This window comes from Cyrtonyx montezumae, unplaced genomic scaffold, assembly GCF_038088225.1.
Source record: "Cyrtonyx montezumae isolate F1298 unplaced genomic scaffold, pur_monq_1.0 scaffold_36, whole genome shotgun sequence".
Classification (NCBI taxonomy): Eukaryota; Metazoa; Chordata; class Aves; order Galliformes; family Odontophoridae; genus Cyrtonyx; species Cyrtonyx montezumae.
In genome coordinates, this window is record NW_027072041.1 from 1,197,635 (window position 1) to 1,212,634 (window position 15,000).

Consider the following 15,000-nt stretch of genomic DNA (forward strand, 5'->3'; position numbering starts at 1 on the left):
GCTGGTAGCAGGACGTGGGAACGAGATTTCTGGGTGTCGCGATAGCACAGCGCTACAGCGATTGGCTGAGCTGTTGCTGCGGTACCGCTGCCATCGCCTGAGGAGTTGATATGGCTGCGCGGGGTTAAGGAGAGGCGGTTCTTGCCGCCTGCGAATAGGTCTGTGCCTGCTCGCGGCCCTACCTGGTCCGCTCCGAGCACTGTCCGTGCTTTGCGCCCCGCTTCTAAGAGGGGTGCTGCTTTAGAGTGTTCGGAGTAAACGTAACGTCCCTGTGAAAATAGGGAAGAATTAACCTTAAAACGAGTTGTTCTCGAGAAGCTTTACAAATGAAAGAACTTTTCCTTATCCTTCTTTCCAGGGAGAAGTTCGAAAGGAAACAGGCATGGCGAGTGGCCACAGAACTCCCATAGGCCGTCCTCCTTCGAGAGCAGGAGTAGGGCTGCGAGCAAGGCCGTCCTCTGCAGCAAGGGCTCCATCAGCAACCAGGATAGGAACAGGGGTATGTGAAAAGATAAAAAAGTCAACTTTTATATCTTTAGATTGTTACTCAAAGTTTTGTAACTTTTCAACAGTGATAAACAAAAAGCATAATGCAGCAGAAGGGTTATAGTAAATGGGGTTACATCAGGCTGGTGGCTGGCCACATGCAGGGGTCCCCAGGTCTTCATTTTAGGGTGCATTCACTTTAATATCTTCATAAATTACTTGGATGTATGACTAAAAGGTGTTTGGAGCATGTTTGCTGATGATACTGAATTGGGAGGAACTAGACTCCCATCAAAGATGGAGAGGCCTTGCAGGGAAATCTAGGGGCGTCACCAGCCGAACGATGTTTAATAAGAGCAATTGCCAATTTCTGTATGTGAAAGGGGCAACCCTGGCTATACATACAGATGGGGGCATGAGACGCTGGAAAGCAGCCCTACTGAAGAAGATTTCGGGGTCCTGATCACAGCAGTTTGTACACGAGTCAGCAGTGTGCCCAGGCAAACAGGAAAGCCAGTCATATCAAGGGACTGCCAGCCAAGTGAGGGAAGGAATTGTTCCACTCTACCCTGCGCCATTGTGGCATCACCCTGAGTACCGTGTGAAGTTTTGATTTGTTATCTTAGAGCAGAGGAGGCTGAAGGGAGGCCTCATGGCAGCCCAAGGCTCTTCACAGGGGGTGTACTGTGGTGACAGCAACAGGACCTGAGGGAATGGCACAGAGCTGTCAGGGGAGGGTCCATTTGATTATAAGGAGGGTGATCAGGTACTGAAACAGCTTCTCCAGGACAGTGGTCAAGGCACCAAGCTGCCAGAGTTCAAGAAGATTCTGGACAGTGCTCAGATGTGTGGCCTGATTTTTGGGTGGTCCTGTGTGGCACCAGGAGTTGGGACCTGGTGATCATTGGAATACTTTATGATTGTATGATTCAGTGACATTTTCTCAGGAAGAATTGGAAGATTTTTATTCTGTAGACAGTTTACTTTGTAATTTTGGTGGAAAGAGGTTAGTGAGGTCTTGCATCGTGAGTTCATCTGGGAAACCTGGATAGTATCAGTGCTGTGCACAAAGCACAGTGAACAGCTCCTCAAAGGCAATATCTTACCTTTCTACAGGAGATGTTTGACCAAATCTTAGTTTACATGAAGAGGTGTACACACTAGAAGATTCTTGTATGAATTTAGAGACTATTAAGTTTGTAGTTGCTTTGGTGATTTCATAAAGATAACAAAGTCGTAACTCAAAGTTAGTTTTTTTTGTGAGATTTTGTTCTGTTTTTCTAGATGCCTCCCAGTACATCAAGACCTGGTTCTCGTGCTGGTTCTTCAACTGCTACTGGAATCTTGTCGCCTCACATTAAAGTAGCAGACAGACCAGTCACACAGCAGGGATTAAGTGGAATGAAAACTGGAATGAAAGGTATTTTTTTGTAGAAAGTAGGTATCAAAGTATTTCAGAAAGTTTTAAGGGAGCATTTAAAGGAAAACATTTTGTAGGTATACACCTATTAAAAAATTGCAAAGTGAATTGCTATGACTACAAGGAGTGAGAGGAAGGAGAAGATTAAAGCACACCCTGCCCCTTGATTTAGGCTACCAGAGTAGACTAAGGCTTTTTTGTGCCTGAGCTTGCTTAGGATTTTTGTATCTATTTAAATACAAGTTAAAAGGAACGATAGGATTAATTGTTTCTTCTTCCAGAGCTGCAGAATAATTAAGATTCTGCAACATACTTTATTATATAGTAAGTATTTACTGTAGCCGAAAAAGTATTTTGTACCTACACAACAGTTTAAAAGGAATTGCTGCCTTCATTTGTTTCAGTAAAGCTGTTCAAGAACACTGAGAAGATGGCAGTTCTCTGTGTGTAAAATCTGCAAATTATTAAATCAGAATGAGTTACAGTCTAGTGAAACTTCATTTCATTTTATTCTCCTTTGTCAGGTCCTCAGAGACAGATAATGGATAAAACTTATTATCTTGGACTGCTGAGGTATGTCTTAAAAATAAACTCAAAGTGTGGAAGGTGTAAAGCTCTGTTGTCTTTTCTCCCATCCATTGTACTTCACAGTAGTGTGGGATAACTGGTGTTGACTGATAATAAAATCTGTCCTGTTTGAGATATGAAGGTCAGTTTGCAGGCAGTTTGTAGGAGGAGAGGAATTTTATGCTTACGTCCAAGTAGAAGATTTCTTTGTTTTGTTAATAAGCTAGGTAAGTTCAGTGCTCTCCCACAGCATTCATCACAGAAACAACAGTGATTTTGAGCTTCCACCTGTGGCATTTAACGGGTCTGATAGCTTTTAAGAGGTAGAGTCTCAAACTAAGCACCTTTTAGTGTATGCTTTGATCTTGTGCTTTGAGGTGGCACTGATAAAAACACATCCTGCTTTGTCAGCTGATCATATTACAGGATTTCATGACTAGTCTAAAAGATGGTGGTTTTGTTTTGTTTTGTATATGGATGATATCTATATTCTGTGAAAGGATGCGATGATTTTTTTAAAATATGTATTTCAGAAGTATTTATGACTGTTTCAACCAGAGCTAATACAAACATTTATTTTCATAGCGAGGTTTTCTGATATTTGCTTAGGACTTTATCAGGCAGAACTGCGTTAATTTTTCCTCATTTATCTAGTTTTTCTTAGGAATAGTTTATTGGAAACATGGTACTATGTGAGGAAGATTCTGTTTGCACATCCCATGGAGTAAAAATTGTTTTTTCACTGTGTTTTAGCTGTACATTTAAATTCAATTTATTTATTTACTTCACAGAAGCAAAACCAGTGAACTCACATCAGAAATTAACAAGCTGCAGGAAGAAGTAAAAATGTACAAGCAAGAGAAATCTGCTTATTTGTCATATGAGAAAAGGTGAGCTTTGTGGCAAGTAATACAAAGTCAACTTTCTCAGTCACAAGACCTTGTTGTAGGCTACTGTGCAGGCTTCAAGGAACTATTAAATTAAATTTTTTTTATTATTTCATTTTTTAGTATAACTATTACTGCTTTAAGTTTGGCTTCTTGTTTTGTATTCAGGGCAGAAGCCTTAGCTGGTGAAATCAAAGAATGGCAAGGCCAGCTAGAGGACTACAACATGGTATGCTACTATCAGCTTTTGATACTGCAAACAAACTTTCCCTTCTTTCCTTTGTTTACTGCTCATTTTGCTTTAGTTCAACTTCTTTTTCATTGCTGTTTTTCCTGAAAAGTGTATGGTTAATATTGCTGAGTTTATTCAGTTATTGGAAGAGAAAAAAATTGAAGCTAAGGAGAACAAAACAAGAAATTTTAGTGTATGTTAGGATAAGCTGTTGCATATACAATTAAGAAATTACTGCTGCATAGTATTTGAGTTTGTACAGCTACGCTAAATGAGAATTACTTCTGAGAACTGTAAAATCTATTCAGGTTTAAAATTCAAGTATATTTTTGTGTGCAATAATGGATAAACTGTATTTTCATGAATGCTTTGTGAGTTACTACTTATTTTCCTGTTTGTTTGTGTATATAGTTATTTTTGTCTATTTAATAAATGAGGATTCTTACAGTTTGGAATTCTGTCTGTTTTCAGGTTGTGGATCTACTTAACACCAATACAGACATAGCAGAAGTGGTTCGTGATTACAATTTGGTAAGAAATAAAATATTTTCTGTACTTAATCAAAGAGATGGCATATATTAGATGAATGTGCTTTGAACACATGACATTTATAGAAAAGCAGGGTACTAATTTAAGTACATATACTTTTTTTCCAGTTTAAATTGAGCATAATACTTGGCAACATTGTGTGTATGCCATGAAACAACTATCCAAAGGATGGTCACTGCTCCTGAGTCTTAGATTTGAGAAGGCTGTGTTCCCAATTCAAATTGCAAGTGTTACAATACATTATTTATCTCACTAAAAAGCACAGATATGTAATTTGCCTTATGAAGGGCAAATTCAGTTGTCTGCACTGCAACTTAAAGCTTCCTGATGCTCTGGAAATTTTAGTTCTCTTCTGTTTTTTGTATTTTAAATAACTCCAGTCAAGTCCGTGACCTGGCCAATGACATAGTCACTCAGCTTTGTTCTTAATTTTCTTTATTTTCCAAGATAGACAAATTATCCAAGTCCAATTATCCAAGTATTAAGGCTTAGGAGCATTAAACCTGTTCCATTTCTTGAGATTACTTTCTCCATTATTTTGGTAGCTTGAAAAATTACCAGAGTATCTCTTGGCCAATTTTTTCTTTCATGTTTCACTGAAAAGTAAAGTCTCGTTGTCTGTGTCATAGAGGGAAAAGTGCTCTGTTACATTTGCATTCTATCTGTAGTCTTAAGTATATTTTACTAATAGATCCTACAGTAATAGTATGCAAATTCATTTGCTACAAACTTGATTGCACTTCTTTTTCAAACAGAGGTGATGCGGGAGATTGCGATTTCAAATGTTATTTCTTCAGGACAGCCTGAGAACACCTCTGGAACAGGAGGCCTCTGCTCCTCCTTTCACTACTACATTCTACTGAATTCTGATCAGCTTCTTTCTCCTTTACAGAAAACATTGACTGTTGTATTAAAAAAAAATACATATATATATACTTATATTCAAATATCTTTTTTTTTTTTTTTAAGTTAAAAGTTCAGAATGATCGAGATGCTGAGAGTGTGGATAAAATTTTCACGGAAAGACAAGCGTAAGTACACAAAGTATATGCCTGTCAAGTACTGTCAACTCTATCTGAGTTCCTCTAGTAAAGTTACCGTTCATTCTCAGATCGTGCCCTTGTTTTGTTTTTTTTGTAGACCCACCTGCACCCGCTGTTTCCCCCTCCCCCGGAGCGCGCGGCTCTGCTCAGGCGGCCGCGTGGCCGCTGACGCAGTTGTTTTTTTTTTCTTTTTCTCTTCTCTCTCCCTTCTCGGTTTCCCTTGGGTCACTGTCACGGATTACACCCTGACATACCCAAACACTTCTTAGATCATGTATTGGTATGAAACTAAAGCTGGAGTTTCTGTCTTTAAATTCTTCTGAGTAACTGCTGTGACGGTAACTTACCTTGTCATCCAGGAGGAGATAGGTGGCATTAAAGTCTTCAGGCTTGTGGAGACCTACACACTGTAGAATATGGATGTTATGTTGTAGTAGCAGAGGGGGGAAAAGTAAGTGTAAGTGGGGACTAGAACTGCAATTCCTCTCTGGTAAAGTAAGGATGAGTAGAACTAAAGTGAGCTGTTTGCAGTAGGTATTTGTAAGTTATGAGGACACTTTGCATGGTGATAGGCTGAAAGGGTGTGTTTTAAAATAACAGTTTGTCATTTAATAATGAGCCATTTTTCACTAATATTGTGGTTTTCAAAGGCTCATAAATATGTCTTGTTTATCTCTGAATATATTTCCAAGTGTTAACAAAATGTGAAGAGTCCTGGTTATATCAAGAACTAAGGCACAAGGGCATCAAATGAATAGTGCTGGTTTTCACTGTACTGTATGTAGGAACGTTTAAGTCGGTCTGATTCAGAGTTATTCACTTTTTGTAAATACTATTATTTGTAGATATTTGTTTTAACTGTTAAGCTATTGAGCTGTGATACCGCTGATTTGGATTCAGTTCCCAGTCTGACTGTGTTCTGCTTCAGTGGCTTAAACAACGAGTTTTTTGTCTCTGGCTTCTTCATTTATATGATGTCAATAATTTTATCAGGCTGACAACCTGCATATTAAGGGCTCAGTCATCTTTGCCAGTGAATAGTAAGCTGTTTTCCTACCATAAATTACAGTATTTTTTCTAAAACATGGATAATCAGTATTCCTTCATGTTCGAAATATTTGTTGTGACACTAAGGAGTGCATGTGAACAAATTTTTAACCTTTGTGATTCGTGCAGCAATACTTTGTTACAGATTTTTTGAGATGCTTAAGTTCACTTTGTAGTGTATTTAAATAGTGTAATACAGAAGGCTGAACAGATTGAAAAGTTGAGTCATTGTCCATTGTGTAAGATATTATCTCTCATCAGTTACATAAGTATCTATGTATTTATCCTCAATAAATCCATCCTCCTCAGGTTCAAAAGCATTAGTTTTGTCAAATATTACTATGGGATCCTCATTGTTTATATCTGATGTTGCAGGAAAAGAACTCATGTCAGCTGAGAACTCCTGTTCAAACATCTCAGGGTCGTTTTCTTCCAGACGACGGTGTCTATAGCTCATCAGATACTGATACCATGTTGGGCATTTTGTGGCAGTAAAAATCAGGAGTGTAGTGCTTAGGACAAACCCTAGCACTCCCACAAGAAAGGTCCAGCTTTTGCCAAGAACTGGAAATGCTGTTAAAACAGAAAGGGAAAAAAAATGAATTATTTCAGATAATACACGTAAAGATATTAATTTCTTAATAGATTAAGAACACAAAGAAATCATAGAGGGATAACTGAGTTATGATAAAACCTGAAATTTCAGTTGTTCTATAGCTTTGATGAAAAAAAGAACAATGGTGTAGTAGGAATGTAAAACCGTATGAATTATGGAACAGCAAATGAAAGAGATTGCAAGCAGTGAACAGAAATATCAGTGTATTACCTGCATGTGTCCTGTTGTTTCCAGTCATGTTTGAAGTCAGAGCTGTTAAAAAGAATGTGCTTTGATGCTTAATGGCGTAAGTGGAAATTATAGCAGTTTCTAAAGAAAGTTTTTCTGTTTCACAGTCAACTGGTTGAATAGTTGCTGTCTTGATGGAGAATTTTTGCTTTATGCTTGGGAATGTACGCATAGTGTTGTTTTCATTTTCTGTGAATAAGAGCAACAGAAATGATGTAACATATCGTTAGCTAATTGGCATTAAGATCTTAAAAAAAAAATCACCAATAACTAAAATACAGAGAAGTTGATGGTGAATTTTATTGAGATCAGAAAAACTGAGGTAAGACATTTTGAGGCAAACAGGTGTGAAATACTGCTCTTATGAGAACTTACCCACTGTCATGTTAGAAGCTGTTAGCCATATCTGTAAATCGAGGAGGCTACAGGAGCAGTTCCATGGATTTCCATCTAAGGTAATTGTAGTCAATTTAAAAGATGATTTTGTATGGAAAGATTCCAAAAGGTTATTCTGTAGATTTAAAACTTTCAGATTTTTTAGAGAAGAAAATTTATCTGAATCTAATTGAGTAATCCTGTTATGGGATAGATTCAGCACTATCAGTTGATATAATCCTGCAAATGCTGCTTGATGAACTGTATTAATATAATTGTTGCTGATATCCAGAATTACAAGTTTTGTCAAATTGTAGAAGCTGTTATTATACAGTAGAGTAATCATGTTTTCATTCAGATAAAGCTCAGCGAGGTTAGAAAGCCTTATAAGAATCTCATTGTAATTGTGTTTTAAAGTGATTTTATTATTTTTGAGATTTAATTTAGTAACATTTTGCAACATATCAGTAGGGACGCTAGAAAGGTTCTTTCCAGACTCATCACAAATGACCTGTTGAAAAAAGATAGTATCAACAATTAAAATGCAATAGAGATGTCCATTGAAGACGTTCCAGTGATAACTGTTAATGGGAATAAAAGAATACGTTTTAATGTCAAATGTTTAGAAGAGAAGTTCTACTAGTGTTTGTACTGTTTTCTTAATGTTTTCTGTAATGTTCTTCTGGGTTAGTGATACAGGGGAATTACTTGTTCTCATGTGTAGGGACCTGATGGTCAGGACACTTAGTGGTTAAATTTTGATAGAGTTCCAAAGTTTTTGTGGTTATCATCCTAAATACAGCAGAGCTGGCATGCCATTTTGAAGTTAGTAGGGCTGTCTGTTTTGAAGTTCTGATGTGAGAGCTGACAGTATAGAAAAGGATTCTGTTGTCATAGTCAAGGAACTACCAAGGAAAGGTGTCATGGAGAAAGTGGATTCAAGTCTAAGAAGCAGCCTGAACACATTTTTATTATATGTATAGCACTTAAATTAATTTTGATTTTCTGTGTTGAAGCTTAGCATAGCTGTACTCTTTTCCAGTTTAAGTGTTTATTCTCTGTACCTTGAAATGTTTTTCTCTTTTATAAAAAAAGTAGATGTCCATATGCATCACTACAGCTTACAGTTTGTTGGCAGGGTACTTACAGTAGATTTAAATGAGATTCTGAGTACTAGAAAGAGATTGGTTGTGTTGTTCCTCATTCTAGATAAGTAGGCTATGTTCAAGTTGTTACTGCTGTGACCCAGCTGTGTCTAGTTATCTTTACTGAAAACAAATTCAATTAAGTGTCTGTCGTATACTGTATATATGTCCACTGCGGTTTTAATGTCAAATAAATATATTTAAATACTACTGAAATAATATCTTAAAATATCTTAGAGAATATTATGAGGAATACTTTAAAATATCTTGCACATATTTGATCCTTACTTAGGCAAGTGCTAACACAAAATTGCTCAAACTTGAGCAGTCGTTGGACTTGTCCCAAAACCATTGTGATTTAGGCCTGTCCCAAAATGGCAGAGAGAGATTTGACCAATATATAAAACCATATCAAATATTTTTTAGTGTTGCTTTACCACTTAATATGATTTCCAGTAGCTACTTCCTATTTCACAGCAAAATACATCCTTTTCTTTGTCTCTGTTTGCTTCTTTCTTAGGAATTTCATTTTTTTAATCATTTAAAATGTCTCTAATTTCCAGTGTATTTCAAAAATGTGAGTGATTTACATGCATATATAACTTACAGTTTGAGAAGTAATGTTGCAGTCAGCAGTGACTTGATTCAAAAACAGCATTCCTGCCCAGGTCATGAGCCAAGACAGTTTCATGTTCAGAGTCTAGCAAAAAAAAACACTTTTCAGTATTGAGATTAGAATCAGAATGGCTCAAGGATCAAGGTTCCGACCCCCTGCCACAGGCATGGCCACCACCCTCCAGATCTGGTGCTAGAACAGATTGCCTAGGGCCCCATCCGGCCTGACCTTGAATACCTCCAGGGACAGGGCCTTTAAACCCTCTCCGGTCAGCCTTGTACCATCACCTCACCACCCTCTCAGTGAAAATACTAGTCTAGTAGTAGTTTAACATATTAATAAACAGTATATCAATACGTTTTTTTTTCTACATAGTTACTGCAAAATGGAAAACTAAGAGAAAAAACATTATCAGCCATGATGCATTGACCTTTCCCTGGTTTGGGGCAAATCTAAAATCCAGCGGGCAGTATCAGAAGACAGAAAATGGATTGGTATGATGAGTTAATAGACAACAGATTCACTAATGGATAAAAGGAATAGGCTGATGTATACTTATTAATATCCTTGTTGGAGCAATTATGGGTACTGGAAGACTATGATAGGAATCAACTGAAGGAAGTATCCAGGCTTGCTTGTCCTCAGATAATTTCTTTTGTTTCCACTGATTGAGGCAGAATACTATATTAGATTGATGGCTTATTTGTGCAGATATTTTATATATTCTTATGCAAATTCACAGTTTTTGTGAATTTTTAATGATTAGATCTTCTAATTTCTTTGTTATTCATAATATAACATATGACATAAGCAATGTAATTCTGTTTCATGAAGGCATTGTTGTTGCTCTTCTTTTTGAAGCTAAGGAAGTATGCTTCATTTTCTTGTGTTGGAGTTTTTGCACAGATTTGTTCCATATTTTTTGAGAGTCAGGAAGATTTCTTTTTATATATTCCCTGAAATGTTGACTTATCTCAGAAAATGTTTAACATATCCGTCTTCTCCTTTGAACTGGGCATAATTTTCAGTATCTACTAAACAGGAGGGTTAAATCTTGTCTTTTACAAGTTAAACTGATCCATGTTTTTGCAAGATTTTATACGAAGAATAGATTAAAATAAGGATTGAGATACTTGTAGAAGGTACTTCTTGCAAAGTATTCACTGAATTCAGGGTCCATATTACTTAAGGAAGCTCCATTGCACAAAGAAGGAACAATACTGAATGTATGCAGATAGTTAGATTTAAAATAAAATAAATAAATAAATCCATCAGTCCTTAAAAAAGAGTGCTGCAAGCCGTTAATGAATTTGGAGTAGCTGAAGTCACAGGTCAAGTTGGTCACACCTGTTCGCTTCTGTGTATTTGTCTCTCTGAGGACTGCAGGCATTCACCTGTCCTCCATTGTGTAAACTTTGTAGCTTCATCCAAAGAGGAATGTATACTACTGTGATCCATTGTGTATTTTTGTCCTTACTGGAAATTTGAATCAAATACAAAAAGACGTACTAAGTGTCAGGGATAAGGGGTACCTGTAACAACAGTGGTAGTATGTTACTGTTGTAGTCAGAGACCGTACTGGTGTCTTGCATACTTTTTGGAGGCAGTGTGTATTGTGAGTGGAAAACATGCTGCAGTTTTTGAAAACTTCCAGTATTAACTGTGTTTAAGTTGGAACTTAATGGCACACATGGACTTCAGAGATACCTCTTCAAAGATGTTCAGAAACAGAGTGGACTTTAACCATGCAAACTAGAAATGTGATTAATAGCATTATCATAGTGTTCAGATTAAAAAGAAAAATACATACTGTCATTATAGTGTGGGGAAAAAACACTAGGTATTATTTTAAAAATTACTCAATAAGTTAATAACAATCAGGTTAATAGTGAAAACTAAAGATTAATTCAAATGTTTTTCAGAAGTTCAAAGAAAGAGTTAACATATTTGAGTAACTGGGATGCTGTTAACAGGAAAAATCGTTTTTCTGTCTAAAAATTCACTGCGAATATGTCTAAGGCAAAACACAGTCACTATTCTTTAACATCTAGTGGAAAAAAAAAGTTTTTCTTATGATTTCCTGCATTTTTATGGGAGAACAGTTGTTAAGCAACAGAAGAATGAGGAAGGATCTATACTTTTAACTGCAGTTTAATGATTTAGTAAAACCAGACTTAAAAATTGCTGCTTAAAGTAATTATTTTGGAAAGAAACTGAGCCTAGTACCTTGACATGTCCTTGTTTCTTCAACACCAAAATGTTTTGTTAGAAGATTTCCTTGGGGGATTTTATATGTATTATATATTCAGTAGTAATGTAACTCTTGTTGCTTTTGTTACGCTTATAAAGAAAACAGCAGATCTAGGAGGCAGTGAGGTCTGTGTAATCAGATACTCTGCTTTTTAGAAGAGAATCATACTGTATTCTGGCTTTTTAGTGAAGCACAGTTTACTTAACAACTTTGTATGTATAAGGTTTGTAGCAATTCCTGAACTTTTAAAGTATGTCAGAGATGTATTTGTTTCCAGTCAAGCAAAAGCTTTAAAAGTAAATCTTTGCCTACATTTTGAAAAAGATGTGCCAAGTGTCTTACCTTTCTGTTGCTTCTTGGAGCACCATATACCCAGAGACTTCTCAGTGCACTGACATGAAATAGTATCACATAACAGCACTTTGGTTTTCTTCAACCTTTGTACCTAATGAATAAGCAGGCCGTGTAAAAAAAAAAATAAGGAAACTGGAATATCCTTAGCAAAACATTGACTAGGTTGAGAAATTTCGTATAATCATCTTCAATTTAATTGGTGCTGCAGCCAATAGGAAAGCCTAATGGTACTATGCTGAAGTGTCAAGTTCCAGACTGTATAGGAAACACTGAGTTAAAATGCTACTGCTGCTGGATACTTACAAGCAAGATGGATTATTGTCGATTAAAGAAGTGTTGGAGATGGATGAAAACTTTTTTTTTTTTTTTTTTTTTTTAATGTTCCTTGTCAGGAAATAAAGAAATTTTCAAGCAATTTGCATGTTGAGGTAAAGATCTGTGCTTATTGCTTAAGTCACTGTTAAGCCCTTGTGCTGTAAAAACATGATAAAAAAAGCAAACTCCTGTGGAGTACATTATATATCAAGTTCATAATTTATAAAGATCACAAGCATTTTAAGGACGTGGGCTGTATTCCAGGAAGAAATCCTTAAGACAAAAAACGAAGATACTATGTATATTGACAAAGGCATTATACTGTACTGATACACAAACTTTATGTTCAGTAATTTTTTTCTTCTAATGGTGCTCATCTCATTCTGCAAGCTTCATTCTACCCCAGTTCATAGCATGAAACTGGAAAAGGATTTGCCTTCCTCTCATCCTCTATTCTCCTCAAGTCTGTAGCTGAGAAGAAACATTTTTAGTTCATCAGCTCTCTTTTGTGTTATTGATGCTTTGATTTTTTTTACTTTCTCAGAACGTTTTGTGACTTCCAAGCCTTAACCCTGTTTCAGTTTCTCTAGTAGTACAGTGTTGTGCTACTTTGAATAATGAATCTTTTGAGACAGCCATTGCTAATACTTTTATCGCCTCTCAAAAAAGCACTGAGCATCAACTTTCTTTCAAAACACTACTACCAGAGACAGTGCTTAACAGCTAAGTCAGTTGTTTCTAATCTCACTGAGATACTAATGTACCAAGACAGAAGTCCACATCGCATTAAAAACTAGAGGCTTGTTGTGGGTAAACGTACTACTCTGTATTGTCTTCTCCTACTTTTTACATCAGCAGGGTTGGAAAAATAACAGCAGAAGTAGACTAGTAAAAGTCACAAAAAAGTGCTATTTTTGCAGCACAGAAAAATTAATTCAAGCCGTGGAAGAAGATATCGAACGTGAAAAAGTTGCAGCAGATGACATAATAAAAGACATGACTGAGGAAAATCAAGCTAAATATATGGAGATGAAAGCTGCAAATGAAAAGGTGTCCCAGGTTGGTTTATTTCTTAGTATTTAATCTGAAAAGTTTTTTAGCCTGGCTGCATTAATTATAGGTACAATTTAAATATCAAAGTAAAAACTGAGTAATACAATGACAAACTTGCTGGTGTATTGATCAAATGCAGGATTGTCTGAAAAATAGAAAACAAATATGCTATATTTTAGTATTTGTTAGGACAAATTGTATTCATCATTTTCTTTTCAACTTTGGAGGCCGACATGCAGATTTCACACTCTGTAGTGTTTAGGTGCTCAAACACACGTGAAAAGCAAGCAAAAGGTAAGAAGCAATCACAGTGGTTTTTCATTCACCAGAACAAAATTTTTTTCATCCTGTGCACAAAAATAAACCTGACTAGTTTTTTTGTGGTTCTTGTTCTATGTCTGGATGTATGACAACTGTATGTAAACTTTCTAAAATTTTTACTGCTTCACTAATTCTGATGTTAACAAAAGCAGTAAGATCTCTAGGGTTGGAATAACCTCACTGAGCTTCAGCCACACATTCTTAGAAGGTTCTCTTATGTAGTCTATGTGGGAGTGACATCTTTTGAGGCTAGCACTTCCCTGCTATCTTTAGGTGAGCTGAATCATTAGTCAGGGCCTCCCTGTCTCTTCACTATGACTAAGCTATGGTGGCTAGTTCAGGTTTTAAAATCTGTCTTTAAATTCTAAAATAGGAATGTTGGTATTGATTTTAAGAAAATGGCTGCAAATAAGGCAAACATGTTTAGGTTATTACCCAACAACAAAGAAGAGTTAGAATGAATTGGAAAAGTTTTTTTTTTTTTTTTTTTTTGAAATTAAGTCAGTATTATGTGTAACCTAGTTGGAGAAGCTGAGTTATCCAAAGAATATGATGTTTCACAGCATCTTCTGGATACTAGACTGCATAATGAAAAGTAATTTAATCAAGTAGTAATTTTAATCTAAATCTTTGACTTTTTTCCTCTTTAGGAATTGTTTGCTCAGCAGCAGGAATTAGATGCACTAAGCACAAAGGAAGTGACTCTAAGAGCTGTAAGTATGATAAAAACAAGCCTGTGTACCATTGTTTGCCAAACTCCAGTGAAAAGTACCTTCCTCCTTAAATTTCCACACGCTGTAGGACTGTGACTTGGAAGTTAATGGCAAAGCTGCCTCTTTGCTTTCCACCAATAATTTATAATCAGTTTTGGATTAATATGTTTCTACTAGATCTCAAATACAGCATCTGGATGGCAATGGTGAGGTTTCCTAGCTTTAGTTGTACAGCTGTAAAATGTTTTTTGTGACATTTGGCTGATTTGAAATTACCCTCCAAAGATGAATGGGAAATCACCATTCATGTTCTACTTACACGTTTATGAGATCTAGTTTTTCAACATGATTTTAGGCTTTTGGAAATGATTTTCTTCTTTCACTTTGTGCTTCAGGTGCCATTTGAGTTTGAAATTTAATGTAGTACTTGCTAAGATATTTTTTTTCTCCCACATAAACTGTGTTTTTCATACACTGTTACATTACTAGAACGAGAAGTTTCTCACATTAGCTTTCTCAAGATACCTAAGGATCTGTAGGCTGAAATGTACAGTCGTGTATGACTTCCAAAAGTATCATTTTTTAATACTTACAAACATATTTTAAGTCCTTTGGAATACTCTATATAGTTTCTGTTGCCCTAGAAATGATATAATAGCAGTAAGTCTACTCAATATATTGGCCTGAAGGTGAACTCATAGAGTAAGAAATGCATTGTTGATTCTGGATTAAAGAGTACATTCTTTATACTACCTCTTGTACTTGTAATATATATAACAATT

The 15,000-nt window shown here is 36.1% G+C and overlaps 2 protein-coding genes across 2 annotated transcripts in view; one reads left to right on the forward strand and one right to left on the reverse strand.

The window, feature by feature from the left end:
* The first annotated feature begins 310 nt into the window (after positions 1 to 310).
* IFT74 (intraflagellar transport 74) overlaps positions 311 to 15,000 on the forward strand; it is a 31,548-nt gene continuing 16,858 nt past the window's right edge. Inside the window, exons 1-9 of the mRNA XM_065745509.1 lie at positions 311 to 499; positions 1,771 to 1,906; positions 2,431 to 2,479; positions 3,265 to 3,363; positions 3,529 to 3,589; positions 4,064 to 4,123; positions 5,111 to 5,172; positions 13,052 to 13,190; positions 14,156 to 14,218. Coding sequence (XP_065601581.1) covers positions 383 to 499; positions 1,771 to 1,906; positions 2,431 to 2,479; positions 3,265 to 3,363; positions 3,529 to 3,589; positions 4,064 to 4,123; positions 5,111 to 5,172; positions 13,052 to 13,190; positions 14,156 to 14,218 — 786 coding nt within the window. The 5' untranslated portion in view covers positions 311 to 382. The remainder of the gene's footprint in view (positions 500 to 1,770; positions 1,907 to 2,430; positions 2,480 to 3,264; positions 3,364 to 3,528; positions 3,590 to 4,063; positions 4,124 to 5,110; positions 5,173 to 13,051; positions 13,191 to 14,155; positions 14,219 to 15,000) is intronic.
* LRRC19 (leucine rich repeat containing 19) lies at positions 5,925 to 11,831 on the reverse strand. Its single transcript, XM_065745490.1, has 5 exons — positions 11,805 to 11,831; positions 9,203 to 9,295; positions 7,451 to 7,961; positions 7,058 to 7,264; positions 5,925 to 6,804 (listed from the first exon to the last, which is right to left on the reverse strand). The coding sequence occupies exons 2-5, from the start codon at positions 9,284 to 9,286 to the stop codon at positions 6,479 to 6,481; spliced, it is 1,128 nt and encodes a 375-aa protein (XP_065601562.1). The 5' UTR covers positions 9,287 to 9,295; positions 11,805 to 11,831; the 3' UTR covers positions 5,925 to 6,478.